This window comes from Macrobrachium nipponense, chromosome 24 (genome assembly GCF_015104395.2).
Source record: "Macrobrachium nipponense isolate FS-2020 chromosome 24, ASM1510439v2, whole genome shotgun sequence".
NCBI classification, from domain to species: Eukaryota; Metazoa; Arthropoda; class Malacostraca; order Decapoda; family Palaemonidae; genus Macrobrachium; species Macrobrachium nipponense.
In genome coordinates this window covers 64841038-64863769 of record NC_061091.1, presented here as the reverse complement: position 1 = coordinate 64863769, position 22732 = coordinate 64841038, and the positions used below count along the sequence as shown (strand labels likewise).

General features: G+C 36.0%; 1 protein-coding gene across 20 annotated transcripts in view; it reads right to left on the bottom strand.

Moving 5' to 3' along the window:
• Positions 1–22732, bottom strand: part of LOC135205696 (zinc finger and BTB domain-containing protein 7C-like) — a 262909-nt gene that overhangs the window by 96620 nt on the left and 143557 nt on the right. The window contains exons 6-7 of one of the 20 annotated variants that reach the window (XM_064236668.1): positions 9187–9345; positions 8926–9009 (exon numbers count right to left, since the gene is read on the bottom strand). The exons of 18 other annotated variants lie outside the window; for them this stretch is intronic. In XM_064236668.1, the coding sequence (XP_064092738.1) occupies positions 8941–9009; positions 9187–9345 (228 nt within the window). In that variant the 3' untranslated portion in view covers positions 8926–8940. Of the gene's footprint in view, positions 1–8925; positions 9010–9186; positions 9346–11789; positions 12736–22732 lie in introns of those variants that run through there. One more of the 20 variants, XM_064236626.1, reaches the window with a different exon arrangement.

Here is a 22732-nt window from a genome sequence, read left to right as displayed (position 1 = left end):
ATATTTGTGGCCTAATATTTGTAGATAGCATTATGAAATTGTATGCAAATAGTACATACGGTATAACCACCCCTCCTTTACGGGATCATTATCTTTTTATTTCAAATACTGCTCACATCAGTATTTAACGAACAAAGCAACCTCCTAGAGAATGAGAAATGATTGTATGTGCTAGAAATGAACATCATACTTGTTGAGAGCAAGCTCCCATGGTCACCTACATTATTTATGAAAATTTACCAATTCATGACAAGTGTCCATTGCAGAGGGGGAGTAGTACTAGGTAATTACATTCTGTATAGTACAGCCTCTGAAAATGCATAATTTTTTTCTTACGTAAGAGCAAAGTCCAGGAACCAAACTCAGCAATACATTAGGAATCAACAACATAACTACATAGTATTATATGGGCTCATCAATGAGCAAAGGCCAGTCTTAAAAGAACCCCCTTCCTTTCAAAATGATTCATGTGATTCTTAAAACGCTTAACTTCAAAATAATAATTATCATAATATAATAATAATAATAATAATAAACACTACATTATAAAGGACCAATTAACTTTTCCCCGAAATAACTTCAAGTATTTACCTGTACCCATAATAATATTTGCCTGGAAGCTTACTGATTGGAATGAAACTATCCAATCAACGCTGATCCTTTCATTCCCCAAACACTTGCTATTCAAAGTAGACTGCTTCTGAAAAAATACAGCATTTCTGTAATGTTCTAATTATCGCGCATTCGAAGAATCAATTAAGTATTCAATAATAAAACTAATCACTGACCCAAATTTTCATTTGAGAGAGAGAGAGAGAGAGAGAGAGAGAGAGAGAGAGAGAGAGAGAGAGAGAGAGAGAGAGAGAGAGAGAGAGAGAGAGAGCTTGTTGATTAACATTTTATCTGCTGCTGTGGAAGAGGAGATACTGCAGTATTGGGGTTTCCTCTTTTTGTACATTTTCCTTAAAGTCTAATTTAAACACAGGGTTCACTACAGAACCTTCTTGCATTCTCAGGTACTAACAAAGGGTCAAGAAAGCCTGCATGAGGCATGGACCCAGTTATGAAAATGTTCAGTTTCTGGAGAAGCATCATACCAGTTTATAAGGTATAATGTTTATTTTTTAAATGACCCTTACCTAACCATTATGTAGCTTTTACTTCTGCACCAGCAGTAGTAAAAGCTATGTTTAATGAAGAGGTAAGTATATTTTAAAAAAACAAATCTTTAATTACCGGCAGTCCACGGGTTTTAGCAGAAAGTTGCCTTAACTCGAAGCATCATAATTATAATGGGAATAAATAGCAACAGCACTGTAAGTCCGGGTTACAGCGCTGTAAAGCAGGTTAACAGTACCATGAGGCAAGTGCCTTCATTCCAGAACAACTTGACCTGAACCTAATGTAACCTGAGACTGCCTGTATTTATATATTCTTCCCTGGATAAGAGATCATTAGTATACAGTTCGAACTTTTCAATCTGGCCCACCGTGGTCCAGGAACTCCCATTAATCAGGACAATTTTGAATCAGCCGCCGATAGTTCTTAAGCAACTTACAAGGGCGGTGCTACACGTTTCAGTTTGGATTCTTTCAGGTTTTGGAAGTGAAGCTTGCTCCATAAATATACAAACAGTTTATTGCTAACAAAAAAACAAAATATATATATAGCACACAAAAGAACCGTAATTTGCGTGCAGTAGTACTTGTGTGTCATGCAATCATTAAAATTTCATCCAAAAACAAGATTTTGTCGCACGCATACATCGTGTATAGTAGTGGGATATGTATTTTCAGTACACAGGCAACCCTTGGTTAACACAGTGGGGGTTCCGTTCCCAGCCGATGCGGCTAACCGAAAATTGCTGTTAACCAAAATCAGCGATAACAGCACTAAAAATCTGGTTAACAGCGTCGCTAACTGAATATTGGCGCCATTAACCACAGATTGGCGCTGCTGTTAACTAGAAATTGGCACTGCTAACCAGAGAGTGGCACCGAAAATCCAGTTAACCGCGTCGCTAGACAAGCGCCGTAAAACTGATACTACTGTTAACTGAGCGCTGCCTGTATATATATTGGTAGTTTTGGTAGATACCACTGATAATGCTTAAGCTATTACATCTGAGTTAGCTATTATTAATATGAATCTTTATTCACTAAATCAGGCTCACCAACCTTGTAACTTGTCTAAGAATTCATTATTATTTCTTATAATTAACAACCACTTACTACTATATATGTAAGACACTGGCATAAACAACAAGTAAAAATTGATTTACACAATCAAATCGAGAAACAATCATTTGCCGATGTCAGTTACCGTAACTAACACGTCTAGTAACGTTTGTTGTTACAGTTGTGTTATGAAAGTATGCCACTAAATTTATGATTGTAGCTGTGGTTGAAGAAACGATACGCATTTCAGCTGATGATTTTGAGAAAGAAAACTTTATCAGAATGCAAATGGCACCTGAATGCTATATTCATAAATTATAATATGACAAATTTGTAATTACGGTGATTAGTATTTCTCATAGCAAACAAACCTGTAGTCTTAACATAAAGATATATCTTCTGGCACCACCTGGAAACCGGTAAAAAACAATTAAAATTGTAACGCAAGGAATCAGTGCCATTGTGATTTATCTGTTGGTACGTGTGAAGCTTGGTTATCGACCTGCTTTGCCCTGTGACATAGCCAGTTTTCTTCCCCCAGGAACAAACATCTGAGGGGTGGTTAGAGGTGGGCGGTCTATGTTAAGACCACAGGTTTGTTTGTTATGAAAAATACAAATCAACTATAAATCTGTCATTTGTTCATGTGCAACAAGTCTGGGTCTTAACATAAAGATACTCACTTCTGGTGGGAGGAGAGTCTTGAACTGACTGGAGGCTCAACTTCCTGGATGGGTGGATGCATAGGAAGTGGACAAGCCTCTGACCTGTTGAATATAGGATGTGTATCCTACAGTCAGATCACTGGGCTAAAATGCAATGTCAAGATTCATTGCATGTGAGGAAGTTAACGATCTGTTCGGATAACAAACCAAGGTAGCCACCTAGCCTTATTTGTTATCATTCCTCTCTCTCCTTGCTAGAGAGGGGAAGGACTTCCTGCTGATAGGTTAAATTCGTGTATGATATATTAAAAACTCTAAAATAAGGCTGCTCACTCACCTGTATCTAGCCAGTTCCACATTATGATGGACCAGTCTTCTCACTGCCTACTGGTAGACAAGAAGGGGAAAAGGGAAAGGAAAAAGATCAGTCATCACAATCACACTCACTCTCATACCATCATCTTAGGTTAGATAAAAACTCCCACTAGAGACACTGAATGAGCTACAGAATTTGTTGAGCAGCCGACACCAGACCCAAGAAAAAGTGTCCAAGGACCTGTGGGCAACATCCCTTAGGTAGAAGGATGTAAGGTGGTTTGGTAGAGCCAAGAACCAGCCTTCAAAATCTTCTCAACAAACCACTTATTTTTGAATGCCAAGGAGGGGCCTATAGCCTTAAGATCATTGCTCTTGCATGCACTGCATTGGCCTTAGAGGCTGAAGAAGACATATTGGCATGTCTAATTACCTCACACAGTCACCAAAAGGAGATGGTATTCTTAGATACTGTTTCAGCATGTACTTACAAAAAGTCTTCGACACCTTGGTCTGAGATGACAAGTCCTTTTAAGTTAGGTCTGCAGTGTCCTTACGGGACAGAGAAGTAATTCTTTTGGATGGTTGTCAACAAATCTCCCAGGGAAAGGATAGAAAAGGAATAAAATCTTTTATCATGAACCGAGGGATTTTGGGTCTTAGCTATGAATTCTAGGATAAATTTGAAGGCTACCCCCAACCCCTGGTATGTTTTACATCAAAAGACAGACCATGAAGTTCTCCCACTCTCTTCAAAAGAGCTAAAGCCAATAGAAATACTGTCATGAGGGTTAAGCTTCTGACGGTTTAAGTTCTCTAGGGGAACAATACTGTTCAAAACTTTTGAGCAATATTGAGATTTCCCAAGAGGAGGTTAGGTTCAAATTGAAGAACCACTCCCAGGGCAGCCCTATCACCCTTAATGTCAGAAACAAATGTGTTTCTCTGTGTGAAGGAAACCAGAAATCAGCTATCTGTTGAATAGTTCCGACTGAAAAAAAAAAATACATCAATGATACCAATCACAGTAGATGGACCCATTTTCCCTGGTACATGGCTGAGGTAGAATCTGAGATAGCCAAACATCTCTGCTGCTGTTCTATGAGGAATGCCTCTCGCTTGCAGGAGATACTGGATAGTCTCCAGTTGTGAAGAGATAGGGACCCTACCAAATAATGAAATCTTTCCATGTGAGGTTGGCACAGGAAACTGGGCCATGTGGAAATTTCTCTCAGAACTGCTGACAGCAGAGTTAGCAATTCTGGGAACTATTCTGCTTGAGGCCACAAAGGAGTTACTAGGGTCATTCTGAGATTCTGAGAAATCATCGCTCTGTTCTAGACATGGCAGCTTATGCAAAATGGAGGGAATGTGTAGACTTCCAGATTGTCCTACGGATGTTGTAGGCCGTCTTCCGATACAGCGAATGAATCTGGAACCACTGAACAATAGACCAACTTTCTGTTGAATCTTGTGGCAAATAAGTCCATTATTGGTCTCCCCGACAGATGGACGAGCCTGCCCGCTACCTTCTGATGTAGAGACCCCTCTGTACCTAGAACTTGATTCTGACAACTTAGTTTGTTGGCCACTACATTTTTCTTGCCTGGAATGTACCTGGCTGACAATACCACAGAGTTTTGTATTACCCACTGATACAGCTGCACTGTCAGCACGTGAATTTAACGTGATACTAGCCTCCCTGTTTGTTCACATAGGCCACTAGATCTTCCTTCACCTTTGATGACAACCAAAATTCTTTCAGCCTCCACTGCAGGGATAAAAAATGTAGGTAGGTGACCATGAATGAGGTACAAGCTTCTATAAGGAGGTCAAGAGACCCAGAAGCACTTGCCACTGCTGCCATATTGGTTGGCACTGTTCTGAAGGAAGGAACAAGCCACCATCGAGAACTTCTTGGTCCTCTGGTCCAAAGGGAAAACCTCAATGAAGCTGTCTGTGATCAATCCCAGGTAAATAACCTTTTGATTGGGATGAAGATTGGTCTCCTTCAGATTTATCACAATCGCTAAGCTCCCGATTGTAATACATAATCTAATACGTATAAGAAGCACTAGGATTGGTTTTCTTTGCCGCAGAAATCTTGGCTACTGCTGTCAACCACAAATCCAGCCACAAGGCAGCTTGCAACACAGAAGTGGCAGTCAACTCCAAGTTGGATGCTTCTTGAGGAGTAAGGGAGGGACCTTCTGCCCTAACTTGATCTAAAGTCAGTCCTGAACTTAAATGAAATACGTACATCTGGATTCATGTCTAGGTAAGAGGGCTACATTGGGTGTTAAATGGAATTTTTTGTGGCGAGGAAGCATAGGAGGGAGAAGCTTGAATCGAAGAGAATTGTTCCTACCTGATATCAAGGTATGTATGTATTACCATGATGAAGAACTGAATCTGCATGACTTGAACATGGCTAGTCACTTAATGTCTTTAAATCCTTTTTAGAACCAAGCAAGGATTCTACACCCATAGGAACAATCCAGAAAGGAGTTGCTGGCTTCATCGATAAATTATTAAGACTCACAAATGAGGTCAGTAACTTCAGCATAGGTAGGGAAAAGTTCTTGGTTTACTAAATCTTCAGGCTCCTGTTTGCAGAGAGCTCTATTTATTCCTTCTGCTGGATTCATCATTACTGGAGCATAAGACCTACTCGGCTGTAAAACTCTTGTAGGAGATGGCATGCCTTTTGATGATGAGGGTTGTCTAGAATGGCTAAAGTGACGTCCATGGCCATATGAATCACGTTCCATTGTCCAAATCACATCCCTAATGGTCTGAATCATGTCCAATATATATATAATAATAATGCATGAATAACTGCATATAGTAGTTATTAACCCTTAAACGCCGACTGGACGTATTTTACGTCGACATTTTTTGTCTCTCGGGTGCCGACTGGACGTATTTTACGTCGACATACGAAAGTTTTTTTAAAAATTCGCGGAAAAATACTTTTAGGCCTACCAGCCGAAAACTCTTGAATCACGCGCCTTGGGGGATGCTGGGAGTTCACGGATCAAGGTGTTGTTTTGTTTACAATCGTTACGCAGGCGCGCAAGCGCGAATTTCTTTCTTGCTGCACTAAAAAGTATCTGTGACACATCTCTGAAATTATTTCGTCACTTTGACATAATTTTTGTACCATTTTAAATTAGCCGTTACATAGAGTATTATATATGAAAATGTGCGCATTTTTATGTAGAATACAACAAAAAAATACTCATGATTGTAGCTTTTATCAGTTTTAAGATATTTTCATATAAATAACGATAAGTGCCAAATTTCAACCTTCGGTCAACAACTTTGACTCTACCGAAATGGTCGAAAAACGCAATTGTATGCTAAAACTCTTATATTTTAGTAATATTCAATCATTTAACTTAATTTTGCAACTAATTGGAAGTGTCTAGCACAATATTTCGATTTATGGTGAATTTATGAAAAAACTTTTTCCTTACGTCCGCGTCGGTAACTCTTCCGAAAATAATCATACATGCGATTGTGGTAATGTTTGACACCATTTTAAATTAGCCGTTACATAAAGTTTTATATATGAAAATGTGCGCAATTTCATGCACAATACAACTAAAAACAACCCATGGTTGTAGCTTTTATCAATTTTGAAATATTTTCATATAAAAAATGATAAGTGAAAAATTTTCAACCTTCGGTCAATTTTGACTCTACCGAAATGGTCGAAAAACGCAATTGTAAGCTAAAACGCCTATATTCTAGTACTATTCAAGCATTTAACTTCATTTTGCAACAAATTGGAAGTCTCTAGCACAATATTTCGATTTATGGTGAATTTAGGAAAAAAATAACATTTTCTTTACGTCCGCGCGGTAGCTCTTCCGAAAAAATCATACGTGCGATTGTGGTAATGTTTGCACCATTTTAAATTAGCCGTTACATAAAGTTTTATATATGAAAATGTGCGCAATTTCATGTATAATACAACAATAAATAGTTGAAGGTTGTAGCTATTCTCATTTTCGAAATATTTGCATATAAATCACGATAAATAGAAAAAAAAACCACGTTCGGTCAAATTTGACTCTACCGAAATGGTCGAAAAACGCAATTGTAAGATAAAACTCTTACAGTCTAGTAATATTCAGTCATTTATCTTCATCGTGAAACAAATTCGAAGTCTCTAGCCCAATATTTAAATTTATGGTGAATTTTAAAAAAAAACTTTCCTTCCCTCCGCGCGCGGATTCTCCGCCACAAATCTCCGAAATGCGTAAGTCCCATTCTCGGAATATTTGCTCCGTTTCATATTAGGCATTTCATAGAGTTTTATATATGAAAATGTGCGCAATTTCATGTAGAATAAAACGAAAAATATTTGAAAGTTGTAGCTTTTCTTATTTCCGAAATAATTGCATATAAAAAAATATATATATAAAAAATTCGACATTCGGTCAACTTTAGCTCGTCAGATATGGTCGAAAACTGCATTTGTAAGCTAATATTCTTACAGTATAGTAATATTCAATCATTTGTTTTCATTTTGAAACATATTGGAAGTCTCTAGGACAATATTTAGATTTATGGTGAATTTTTGAAAAAAATATGTGTTTACGTAAGCGCGTTAAGAATTCATGCATTATTTTGTGTATAATATTTTCTCTGTGTTTGCTTTTATTGTTTTACAATGTGTTATATATCAAAATGATCGCAATTTAGTGCACATTACAACGAAAAAAAAGTAACTTGTTACCTTCAACCGTTTTGCGCACAGCGCGATTTGAATACAATTATATATGAAATTTCGTTTTTGCGCTATCATATATCGCATTATTTATATATGATAATGATAATTTTTTTCATTTCTGATGGTTGCATACTAAACTTCAAGCAATGACAAAAAAAGGAGCAAAATGATCTCTTAATCTTGAAAACTAAGCGCGCTGTGATTTTTTGAAAAAAATATTTTTTCCGCTTACGCGCTCACTCTCAAACCCCTCCGGCATACGGGAGTCATTTTTTTATTTACCGCTCCGCCGGCGTTTTAAGGTTAAAATGAGTACATATTCTTAATATAACTGTTATTTGAATTTTGTAAAAGGATATCTTTCGGTATAACAACCTATGCAGGGTCAAGAATATCTCTCTCTCTCTCTCTCTCTCTCTCATGTGCAGGTTTAAAAAACAGATTTTTAAGTTTTTGCTGAAAATAAAAGCCAAAAATGTTTGAAGTGCCAGAAAACATTGAAAGGTGCCAGGAGATCATAACTCAAAAGTGTGCAATTAAAGTGGTTAAAGCTCCGACAAACCGAAGGTGTAAGCATTTCCGGGGAGATACTAAGGGTCAGGCTAGAATTTTCATAGGGAACTTTACCTAATATGACAGTGATTATTCATAAGTTTTGTTCTACTTTTGATAACACAGCAATACGTATATGTGGGATGAGTTGGTAAGACTTTGTTTACATAAGGATTTTTTAAGGGTGATTTCTGTCATCCGAGATTTTCTGTGGTCCAGCAGTGGCCTGGCCCCAAGGGAGCCAGTTCAAAGACGTCAGACTGTACTGGCTATTTATAAGCCATCACAGATAAAAAGATTCATTCTCTCTAACATTTCAGGGTCTTGATGTTTCCCTAAATCTTGAATTTCTTTTACATTCTGAAGGGTAATGCTTTCTTTAGGCAAGTCTGCCTAAAGATGTGTGAAAACAGCAACTCTTGTCTTCCAGAATCATGACACAGCCACCTTGGGGTAATAGACAGACTGGTAGACATCAAGAGTGATTGATTTACAGCCGCGCATTGTGCCCGGCTCTCTGAAGCCGGTGCGCTTCATTGGTGACGTGCCCCTGCGTTACCTTGAGTAGAAAAGACACAACAAATACAGGAATTTAATATTTGAAGAATTATTAGGTATGTGATCTTGATAGAGCAAAGGAAAAATTTATGCCAAGTATATCAGAAATGAGCCAGTTTACTAACAACACAATCTGAAACAGATTTTGCCTAAAAAAATGTCTTCCTCAGACCATTACTTTGTGCCGTTTAATCGTTGTGATCTCTGCACTGAACAGCTTCATGCATGTGGTGCACACTGCTTTTGTGGCGTCACCCTCAACCCGGGACAACCATGGCTGGAATTCCACATACGTCAACCATTCATCCCTAAATTTTCGTTTGGCAGCCATGCCAACCTGTAAATATACGTCAGTTTCAGTAAAAACACGATGAGGTAACCCCCTGAAACAGTGAAATAGCCCCCAACCCATCTCTTCATGAAGGTTCTTGGTAATTTGCATCATAACTTAAAAAATCATCTTCAAGACAAGAATGAAATAAAAGAGAACTAAAGAATGTATTTCTTCCTCAAGTGGAATAAGATATCAGCCACTTTCTAAGGAGGTGCATCAGTATGATGAGCAATTACATCTGCTCTCAAATTACATAACATTTCCTGTAGGCACCACAACCTTTTCAAACTGTAAAAAGTGTAATAGGATAGTTACAAATGTTTTTCTTATTTTGTTTTAAGTTCAAATATTTTTTTATACGTTGATAAAATATTTCAGGATCTAAATCATAAAGAAAAATCAGACCTGCATCATTCTGAGCCACACATTTTAGGGATTAAAAAGATATTTAAATGCAATGAAGATCATCACTCTTTAATCTGATGAACTACAGTACTATAGTATTTTTATTTTAATACTGTTACTGTCAAAATTTAAGCCAAACGCCAAGCTCAAAAAGATCAAATGACAATCTGTAGAATGGTGGAATGCTGCCTTTTGAATGCCAATAATCTGCCTACACAGGTAAATAGTAAGTAAAAAAATCATATGTGCCATATTTCTAAAGGGCATCTCATATCTTAGGTGAATTCTGTATTGTTTCAATTTGGCTTTTAACATTCTACTCTAAGAAAACAGATGTTCATGTGCTCTTTTGGATTAAATGCTTCATCTTTCATGAAATGGTATTTTCTTGCAAGTTACTTATTAATCAGCATTGATTTCTATATATGTAATACAGTTGCAGCTATGAAATTTCTTTGGTATTCAATTGTGGTAACATTGCTCTTTTTACCATGGAAGTCTTGTAAATGGCATAGTGACTTCAGAATACCCAAATTCTACATTTTCCAAAGATCAGTAGGCAGATGAAAATTCAAAATGTATGACTCTGGACCACTGGCTTTTGTTCACTGGTTCAAACATCATCATCAAAATGCGGAAATGCACACTTTCCGTGGACTTTACTTAATAATTATACAATTCTCCCCCCCTCCTCTTCAAAAAGGACAAAGCACATGTAGGACTAGATAGAAAGAACCTCCTGCCAAATGAAGACCTCATACTGTTCACGTTATCACCACCTGTATGGCCTTGGAAAGCCTTTCCGGCACCAGATGCAACTGCCATGATCCTTTTCTTGACAAGCTTTCATTATATACACTTGTCGATACTAATGTGGACCTAAAGTACTTTTGCATAATCTTAGCTCGAGGTACCTATGCCTGTCTTGGGATTTGCAAATGCAATTTTTGCTTGGGGCCCCTGAGAGCCATTGGTGGCTCAAGCCTTATACAGGCAGTAACCGGTTATCGGCGGAGGTTCCATTCAGAAGGCTTGATGATTAGCAAAAATCACCAATAACCAAAAATTGGTGATTTATGGTGCCTATAACTGGTTAATGGCACCTCTGTTAGGTAGGTATGGGCGACATAACTCTATTATTGGCGCTGATAACCGGAAATCAGCGCACTATGGCATGGAAAATGCTAGACAAGCGCCACAAATGAAGTTTAATAAGAACCAAGATTCTCAGTCACTAACTCAAGAATCAGGAAATCCTTAGATTTTTTCTTTCTCTAACAGTTAACTATTAGAAATTTATGAGTGCCATTAACTTTATATTTGTGATGTATACCTCTTATTACTTGGCTTGAAAAGGTGTTATCAAATGCTGCTTTGTTTAGCAGGAGAACAGGCAGGAAACCTGCTTCTTTATGCTACGCCTACCACCTTAAAAATATGTATACATATTAACCAAATTAATATGCTCTTAGTATCACAAAGACTGACTCTTACAAAATGGAGAATCTTCTGAAAGACAAAAGAAGAGACTACAACAGCAATGCAAAAACACAATATTCATGCATACAACTAAAATACTGCTCACAGAACTTAAGCAATATCACTTTCTTCCATTGAATAAAAAATGCAAGATCCTGGTTGCCATCTGATAGAAAAATATGGCTAGCATTTCTTTCTTTAAAACTCCAGCTGAAAGCCCTTTTGCAAACAGTCAACAGACTACAAACCCAAAAGGGTTCCAAAGGGAAATCAGCCTGCAGAGAGACAAGTTATAGGAAAAAGTGATAAATAAACAAATAAAAAGAAACAGAAAACAAAAGAGGTACTACATTGGAATTCAGGTGATGTCAGCAGAAAGCAGGAATGAATTTGCTGAATGTACAGCACTGTATATGAGAATTGAATCAATTCTTTGCCAAGAATTTCAGACACAGGATTATCAAAACATTTGGAATACTACCTTGTGACTTTACTTGTGAGCTGAGCTCAAAACCCATACAGGTTTAATGGGGCTTTTCTTTATAGTTATGAAAACTTCAGACTAAATAATACACTTTATTTGAAAATACACTTGTCACAAAAGAGGTATCAGTAACGCACAAAATTATGCTAAACAAACAAACAAACTTGCAAAATGAAACAGAAATACAGAATATGCACACAAAATCTAAGATGTAACTTGAAAGAAAGAAGTTAACATATATACAACAAAGATTCATCTCTAGTATCACCATCCCTTGAACTAAAATTTTATACTGTTCTTGTCTTATAAATTGTCTGTTATAGCTCATAATAGTATCAAATTTGAAATAGCATAAAAAAATAAAATAACAAAGTATTTCTTCCTGGAGTTGACAAGGGTGTGCAGAGTACATATGAAAGGCCAATTTTCATTTTCTCCAGCATAGCACATCACAAAACAAATACCATTAACATCAGAAGTGATAAATATTTAACACGTCAACCTCACACACTCTTCAACCTATAACATTAAAAACAACAACAGATGGTGGTTTCTGGTATGATTTATACAGTACTGAACACAACAGATGTTCATAACCTGTGTGTAGAGATATGATATTTTAGGGTGGACCTCCTGGCAGCACTGTAACTACAATGGGGGCAATGGAATGGCTTTTCCCCAGTATGCCGGCGTACATGATTCTTCAGTGCTGTTCTATCAGCTGATCTGTAAGTGCAGTAGGGGCAGGAATAAGGTCTCTCACCTGTGTGCTTCCGCAAATGTCTCTGCAACTTGAATATCTGAGTACATTTAAAATCACAATACTGGCACTGAAGTAACTGCCTTTCTCCAGGGATATCTTGTAGAGAAGAATTTCCTGATCCCAATGTACTATGAGATGAAGTTTTTCTTGGAAGATGATATTGCTGTTGGTCTGGGAAGGCGGAAGTACTACTCCACTGTCCATCCATGAATGATGCTGACTGTTGAGTCCATGCATTGGAGGCTGGTTTTTGAAGGCTCATCTGTAAAGGTTGGTGGGATCTTACTTTGCAGTTGATAACTTTTTTTTTTGTTTACCTAAAATTAGTTATTTCTACATAAGTTTATTTTTAGCTGTACTACACATACAATCCCATTTTACCAATCACATAAAATGACTACCATATATAACCTTAAGATATGACTAGGTAAAAAATTATGGAAAGTTTTCAGGAATTTATCTCATATCTGTAGTATAAGATTACTGCTAAATTACAAAACCATGTGTGTATAGGCTAGCTTTTACAACAGGTCTCTTATGAAATATTGGTTATGTAAAGATGTTATAACAAATGCAGTTTTACTTGCAGTATCCTTACAAATTCAAGCCAATTCTATTCATGTTTTTCCTAACATGTTGCCTAAAAGGGGAACCCATTGTTTTGTTTACGTTTCATCACCAACCACAAACGACCCCTAAGGACAATATGATATTTATTGTAATTAATTATCATTCATATGAATTGTTCTAAATACTAGTTACAAACAGCCTGATATATTATAATTATATTCATATGAATTGTTCTAAATACTAGTTACAAACAGCCTGATATATTACTATAATAGTCATTTACCTGTACATGTAAGGCAGTCCCCGGTTAATGGCGGGGTTCCGTTCCCGGCTGAGTGCCACTGATGCATCGCAATAATTATGGTAATACGTAAATGGCGTTTACAATGACGTAAGTCCCGAACCGCTTATAACTGCTTACCTATGCCAAAAATTGCTTACCATTGCCGAAAATCTGGTTAATGATATTGTTAGCCATGTGTCAAAAAAATGAAATCCATTAATCAATGTCACTGATAAGCAAGGAGTGCCTGTACTTCATCAACAATCACAAACTAAGTCAGTTAAAATTTCTTACTAACTTACCATGTACCTATATCATTCATGGCACCACCAGTGAAAAGAAAATATGAGGCCAATTTTAAATTTAAAATTAGAAGTTATTACTTACTACCATAATAAAATTACCATTAAAATTTCTGAAAGGTTACCGAAAAATAAAAGGTTGCTATGAGTGCAACCATAATGTTTACATTTTCTCAGCTGGGCTTGTATAGATAAAAGTTAATTTCACTGATATGGAATTGTTCCTCAAATAAGTTATTTATTATAAAGATTTGCTGTTTGTGGCTTCACCTATTCGTGGATTTTTCTATGGAACTTATCTCCATATTATTTGTGGAATTTGATCATTCGCAGATTTTTTCATTGAACAATACTAACTAATTACTGTAAGTATTTTAATGTCCTTTTTGTGACTAAATAATTTTTATGATAAATATTTACTAATTTTCAATTACTAATGTAAATACAGCACAACATCAATAAAATGTATTTCTTTTCAATTCATATTTAAATACAAGTGTTAGAGAGAGAGAGAGAGAGAGAGAGAGAGAGAGAGAGAGAGAGAGAGAGAGAGAGAGAGAGAGAGAGAGATAAACTGTGGGTAAAAGATACCAGGATTTTACAGATTTTAATGTATGATGGAATTCCAAATACAAATCTGCTTCACGAGGCTGTTGTTGGTGTTGTTGCTGAATACAGAAAGATCAGATTTTAATGCTTTGCATTGGTGATGAACTGATTTCTCTCACCTCTGTACATGAGGGACCTCCTCATTAAAGTGCTATGTATTGAAATATTAAAATATTACTGTAAGTAATCAAGGATGATACTTTTATGTATACATGTAGACATAATATGCATCAGTTTACCCTCTCTCTCAAATTATTCTTCCCTTTCTCCAATAATTCATAGATAATTTTACTTTGTTATATATAAAGTAAAGTAACTCCCAACTCTCTATACTTTATATCTTTTAATGGAATATGAATTACTGTATATCTGTAATTAAAAATATGAAACAAACTCCAAGAAGGTTACGAAGCTATCACCATATGAGCACATGTATACACATGTACTTGTTACAATGTTTTTCACTGCTTTGACGTAGGATCCATAACAACACACTATTGGCTGAAGTAGCTAATCACAGACCTTGAGCAAACTAGCCCCCGTCCCCCACCTTCCCTCTCTCTCTCTCTCTCTCTCCACGATGAGATGTTATTGACTGGGAGGGTTGGAATTAGCCAATCATACAGCTGGTAGCTCAGATGGTTTGTATACAAATTAGAAGGTGAGTTGTATCATTTTTCTCTCTCTCACTGAGATACACATTGTCCACGCTATAATTACAACTTTTTGCATTTCAATCATTAGGAAAATATAATAAATTATGTAAGATTTTAGCATAATACTGTTTAATTCCCAGTCTTTTTCTGGTAGATTGCAGGAGAGGAGCGTAGCTTTAACTGTCAATTATTTTGACATACGTATTGATATGAAGGGTCTGGGCAAACAGTCTCTCTCTCTCTCTCTCTCTCTCTCTCGTCTCTCTCTCTCTCTTCTCTCTCGTCTCTCAAAAAAAAAAAAAAAAAAAAAAAAAAAGGAGAGAGAGAGAGAGAGACTGTTCCTGAATATAGGGGTAATTTTATTATTTTTCACCATAGTAGTTATAAAGGTAGCTATCAACATTTTTTGAGGGTGTCAAGTATTCGCGGATTTTAGCTATTTGCGGGTGGTTGTGGTTCCTAATGCCCCCAAACTCCAGGGTGAACTGTACAGGCAGTCAGTCCCCAATGGCATAACTGAAAATCAATGTTAACTGAAAATTGGTGATAATAGCGCCAATCCCCATTTATTGGCAATGATAACTGCCTGCACGTAGTACCTATTTTCACCAGATATTGTACTTTCCCACATATCGAGCTTAGTTGATCTTCAAATAGCTTCACCTTATCAGTGCACGCTGATAAGGAGTTGGGAAACTATACTAATCCAAATAAAACAATTAGATATATGCATATGATACCTAACCTGCCAGCTCCCCTGTCAAAAAGGCTAACTACAAATTTGGCGGATTTCTGTAAATTACCTGTACAAGCCATAAAAGGATGTTCCTCACACCTGGATCTCCCCAAAACCTGAATCTTTGGCTACCCACCTCCCTTTCCCAGCCACTAAAGTCCCTAAAGACCCAAGGTTTTATGAGGCCTATTGTGGGAGCTGTTATAAATGGAGATCATGAAAGTCTATGGGAATACTGAATCTGTATATAAGTATCTGTATGTGATATGTATAAGTTATCAACACAATAAATCACTAAGAAATTGGGGAACAAAGATGAATACAGGCAGTCCCTGGGTTATGACGGGCTCGGCTTACAACGTTCCGAGGTTAAGGCGCTTTTCAATTATATTCATCAGAAATTATTTCCAGGGTTATGACGCCTACAACACTCATCTGGCAGAAGAAATATGACACCAAAAATGCAAAATAATCAAAATTTTGAAGTTTTTTTTATGAAAAACGCAATAAGAATGCAGTTTACATAGTTTTGAATGCATCCAAAGCATTAAAAGTATGGTTTTCTTAGATTTTTTATGATGTTCCGGCTTACAACAATTTTCGGGTTACAACACGTCTCAAGAACGGAACCCCCGTCGTAACTCGGGGACGGCATGTATCTTAAATGGATATGACAAACATTTAAATGCTCCCCGACCACTTTATAGCAATTTGCCTACTTTGTCACTTGCGTCCCATCAATTGCTAATTAAAGTATAACAACACTGCGCAATCACTGCAATAATTAACACCTACCCACGACAAGTGTGAATTTTCATTTACATACTCACTTTACCTTTGGTCAATCGTTCATTACTTTTCATTCCAGGAAATGGAAACAAAGATGGTATGACTACTTAATATATTTAATTAACATCTATTTTCATGTTACACATTGCGCAATCACAATGATGGCATCAAAACTTCAACCCACGTGTAAACAGAACAAGCATTAAACCAAACAACTTGATACACAAATTCTGGACTCACAAATCACAGTATAACAAAGTGTAGTTTGAAACTTCAGTATAATCTTCCTTCACTTTTATTGTTGTTGAGTTGCAGCTGCCTCCAGGGATAGTTCACTTCAAGGATATTACTCGCTATACTTTACACACAAAAATGGGCACAGCTAACTGGTTTATTAAGTATAACTAGTATAGAAAGAAATGACGGTCCTCTCTGTGATACTGCACACCATAAACAAAGGGTAATGCTGGGCACTTACTCTCAAGACTGCACAGGTGCATGTCATTTTTTAATGAAAAGGAATCTTTACAATCCCACAGGTGCCACGTGATTTGAGTACAAGCTCAACACTGAAGCAAAAAACCACACAAAATAAGCACAAAATACTGCTTGACAGAAACAATAATGAAGGTCTGAAAATACTTTGTAGAGCCCTCAGTTTAAACAGCAGTCTACATTAAAACACCAAAGGAATTCCCAACTGGCACTTCAAGGAAAAATACAAATTGATCTGGGGTCAGAACCAGGTACAGTAGTGTGACCTTATATACTCTGAGGTTCAACAATGGGATACCTTTCAACCCAGGTGCAGGAAGGTACAAGTGTATAGTATTTCAAAGAAAAAAGAAAAAAATATATAATATATGTATATGTATATTATATTATATATATATATATATAGATATATATTAATATATATTAATATATTACATATACACACACACATATATATATAAACAAAATAGTCCTACCATAAATTCTAAGGTCATTCAAAGTTAATATCTTTCTCATTTTCTAATATAGAACACCAAAAAAATTAAATGAATGTCTTTCATAAGAATTCTTCTTAATTCTTAATTTGAGGGAATATGTACTCTTTACCAAAAGAGCAATGTTTTGAAAACAACCCGTATGTGTACTATACATGTATTCTATGAATAATTATTCTATAGATATCACTTTCACTTTAAATAAAAAAAATACCTGTAGTACTAACATAAAGAACCTCTATGCAAAACCTATACATTTTATGCAAAATGTCAGTAAAAGTGGAAATGAAAAAAGAAAGGAATGACTGAAATCATTGAAAGTTTATCTAGGATTAGAAACTGGTACCAAACATAGGTGCACTAGTTTCTAGAAATACAGTATTCTCTAGGGTCTGCAACTGAGGCAGAAAAAAATAATAGTACTGTGCTTGCCAAAAAAACTAGTCCACCCTTGATTAGTAAGGGGTTATTATCTGAGTTCATGTACTGGGCTACAACACACATATATATAGTCCTAGATATTAGAATAACTATATATCACATCCATCAACCAAAACCTATTCCAAATACTGTAGGTGTTTTAAAATACCAAGAATTCTTACAGGGATAAAGAAAAAGCAATGTAACTATAATATCACTACTAGTTCATCAGTCCCATTTTATACTTTAGACAGTTTTCTGAGAATAATGAAGCACTTAATGACTCAAGATATTGCATCAGAAAGAATATACAGTACGTATACTGTACTTTGAAGCAAAAACTATAACACTTGTTAAACAGTTCATTTTCCTACACTTGATTGGCAAAAAGATGTTTCCGCAAATGTACTCTAAGAGCAGTACTCTGGGCAGCACGATAGAAGCAATAAGGACAGGCATAGGGCTTTTCGCCTGTGTGTTTTCTGATATGAATGGTCAACGCATTCTGTCGCGAGGTTCTGAAGGAACAAAAGGGACAAGCATACGGTTTCTCCCCCGTGTGAATATTCAAATGCTGCTGCAAAATGATTTTCGTGGATGCTCGGTATGAGCAGAACGTACATGGGAAAGGCCTTTCGCCTGTATGTATCCTTATGTGTCTCCTGAAATTGTACGAATCTACTGTACTGTAACTGCAGTAAGCACACTGTCGCACCTTGCTGGAGATTTGGCCGGCGTCTGACAGGTTTCCCAAGCTTTTCCTTCTCTCATAGCTACGAACTTCACTCAGCTCCATCTGTAGGGGAGGTTTACATTTACTAAAACTCATCTTCACTTTTTAAATGTACCTCTTATTTAATTTAATACTAGCAAAGAAAAATGAAAGACTCATTAGGAAATAGAAAAGATTTAAATACCAATGTGAAGTACAATGAAAAATACATGACAAGGTTAAAATGTTTATGATATAAGTAACTGAAGCTATGATATTTCAAGTAAGCGCAATTATATGCCTACCGATTTGATATTGTATTATTAACTTGTGGTCTTCGGCATGAGCCATTAGGTGTATTTTAACATTTTCTAATCAATTTTCCCATCGGGCAAAAATTTCAAAGCCTATTTCACCTGGTTCAAACGCAAGAGTGACCTCAAAACAAGGAAGGTTTAGCTTTCGTAAAAGTGTGAAACACTTTTATGCTCTAGACTTTTCGTTCTTCACATGACCATAGAGTTGGCATTGCTGGAAAGCCAGAAAAGGCTCCTCATAAATCAATATTTTTCAGATGAAATGTATAAGCGCATCCATAGCACATGATAAACATTTTGATTAAGTGTCCTACCCAGGTAGACCCTTAACCCAACAACTTCTGTATGTATTTTTGTAAAGAGATCTTCCATTGCAAATTGCTTCACTTTACTGACAAATAATATACCTATCATTGCCCCTTTATCCAAGCAACTGCTGATATGAACAAAGATCTTTACAACTAATTGTTTACCTATAACCAACTCTTTGGCCTATTATCTCCACTTTACGTGCACTGTTGTGCAAACTGAATAGGATTGTTCTGTCATGCATGTTATATAATTAAACTCCCACTCTGCTAATTTTTTTAAAGCTATAGCACACACCTTTTAACCAATAAATATTTTTTCATTCTTTTTCTTCCTTGCCTCACCATTTACACAGACCCTGTCTTTCTTAACTCACAAATAAATATACACACTTTGAATTTCATCTTCCAATGTCCTACAATTTTACAGAATGTCATCTCCCTAACCATTATGTCCCAAGGCCACTTTCAATAGTTTATAAAACTTTTCAGCAACATCAATCAACCTTGAGTGGGTACCCTCCGTCTACCACTTCACAAATTGCCTTGCATAATTGTCAACTAGGCCAAGCAGAAAACTACTCCATGAACTACAGGCAGTAAGAATGAGATATGAAAATGATAAAGCAATAAAATGAACATCTACATTCTTTTTAAATTATGTAGTACTATCTTAATTACACTTAAAAGTATGCTTGCAAAATGGTCACCAACTAGTGTAGATAACCTCTAATGATGGATACAAGCTCAAAAAATCGATCGACCAAATGGTCATCGATGAAAAACATATGGTCATTAACCCTTAAACGCCGACTGGATGTATTATACGTCGACTAAAATTGTCTGTCGGGTGCTTAATTGACGTATGATACGTTGGCAACAAAAAGTTTTTTTAAATATTCGTGGAAAAATAGTTATAGGCCTAGTTTGCAGAAAATTTTAAATCACGCACCTTGAGGGATGCTGGGAGTTCACGGATCAAGCGGTTGTTTTGTTTACAAGTGTTACCCAGGCGCATAGTTTGCGGAAAATTTTAAATCACGCACCTTGAGGGATGCTGGGAGTACACGGATCAAGCTGTTGTTTTGTTTACAAGCGTTACCCAGGCACGCATGTGCGAATTTCTTTCTTCTCGCACTAAAACGCATCAGCAACACATCTCAGAAATTCTTTCGTCACTTTGTCGTAATTTTTGCACCGTTTTATATTAGCCATTACAAGGAGTTTTATATATGAAAATGTGCGCAATTTCATGTAGAATACAACAAAAAAACCCAAGGTTGTAGCTTTTATCAGTTTTGAAATATTTTCATATAAAACACGATAAGTGCCTAAATTTCAACCTTCAGTCAACTCTGACTCAACCGAAATGGTCAAAAAACGCAATTGTAAGCTAAAACTCTTACATTCTAGTAATATTCGATCATTTACCTTCGTTTTGCAACAAATTGGAAGTCTCTAGCACAATATTTCGATTTATGGTGAATTTTTGAAAAAACTTTTTCACTACGTCCGTGCGGTAACTGCCAAAAATCTCGGAAATTCTTTCATCAATTTGTAGTAATGTTTGCATCGTTTTATATTAGCCGTTACATAAAGCTTTATATATGAAAATGTGCACAATTTCATGTAGAATACAACAACAAATAACTCATGGGTGTAGCTTTTACCAGTTTTGAAATATTTTCATATAAATCACGATAAGTGCAAAAATTTCAACCTTCAGTCAACTTTGTCTCAACCGAAATGGTAGAAAAACGCTATTGTAAGCTAAAACTCTTACATTCTAGTAATATTATATCATTTACCTTCATTTTGCAACAAATTGGAAAACTCTAGCACAATATTTCGATTTATGGTGAATTTTTCAAAAAACTTTTTCCTTACGTCCGTGCAGTAACTGCCAAAAATCTCAGAAATTCTTTCGTCAATTTGTAATAATGTTTGCACCGTTTTATATTAGCCGTTACATAAAGCTTTATATATGAAAATGTGCATAATTTCATGTAGAATACAACAATAAATAACTCATGGGTGTAGCTTTTATCAGTTTTGAAATATTTTCATATAAATCACGATAAGTGCCAAAATTTCAACATTGAGAATGAGCAAAATTATCAAAAATCTCTCTCACAGTGGACAGGAAGATGATTAAATTTACAATTTAAACAAGGTGTCAAGAATAAATTCTCACAATGATAGTACTAAAGTGGGTTAGTTAATAAGCAATAACTACACCCAGTAGCATTAAATAGTAAGAATACTTTGGTAACTTTATAACTTATTTGTCAAGATTATATTTGCATGAGAGCATAATTCAGAACAATAATATTTCATGGAAAAGTAATTTCCTTTCAATGACCTGAATTTCCATTTTTGAAATTCTTACATATATCCAGGATCACTTGATTCAAATTTATTCAAATTACCTAAACAGTTGAATAACCTGCCAAATTCTTGTGCAAAATTTACCATCATGTACTATTTTGCTGGTGAAAAGAAAATGCTGTCAAGTTCAAGAACTTTATTGATTGATCTGGTTACAGCTATAAAAAATTGTACTTAGGAATCCTATCAAATAACAGATACTTTAAATAATGCAACTAGCTTCAGAGAAGAGAGCACCTACTTTCAAATCTCATTTTTTCAAGCCAATATCAAGTAAATTGGCTCCAGATGAGAAATATTCTATTAGCATTCTAACTTAATTCTTATTTTTGGTGTTCCCACCCATATCACTGTAATTGCAATTCATGGTCAAATGGAAAATCAATCATTGAGGATTAATAAAAAATTATACAGTACTATATGTCTTCCCAATATATAAGGAAATATTACATGATTTCCATGGATGGAGAAAGGCCTCCATGAGCACTGAAAACAGCCAAAGCTATAACCATTTTGTCATATAAAATGTAGACAAAACTTCTTGCCAGATCTGATCAAGCACATTGATACTAGAGGGAAGATGAGTTATACGTTTTGGGACAGAGATGATCACTCATCCAAGCATAACATACCTACACGCATGACATTTTTTTTCCTGGACTTCCAGGGGAGTTTCCAAGTCAACTGTCACTGGCTGAGGTATTCAAATACCTTCCCTAATAAGTGGATATTTTCCAGAATTTTTCACGTGTGGAAAGTAGACACGTTTTCTTTCATTATGGATGTAAAGGTGCCCCCTAAAAGTTTTAAGCATATAAGTGAGGACTGAAGGGGTCATCTCTTGTTTGGGAAAATACAAAAACTCCTTGAAGCCAAATCCCCTCTAGGAAAAAAGGTCCCCATTCAATTGCCATGAGCAATGAATTGAATGAATAGTTCCTGCTCCGTGATAGATTTAGGACTGAAATTATTTTTTTAAATTATATTTTAGAAGCTTGTCTGCAAGTGCTGTGAAGAGGTGTATTATCTTCATTCCATTTCCTTAAAAAGAAACGGAGACTTCCAAAAGATCCCTCCAATGAAAGCTAAAGAATCCCCTCCTGTTCCCATTAAACCTGAGACCTCAAGATACAATGGGTCCCCACTTTTTATGCAACCAATAAGAATTAGAATGTTGATC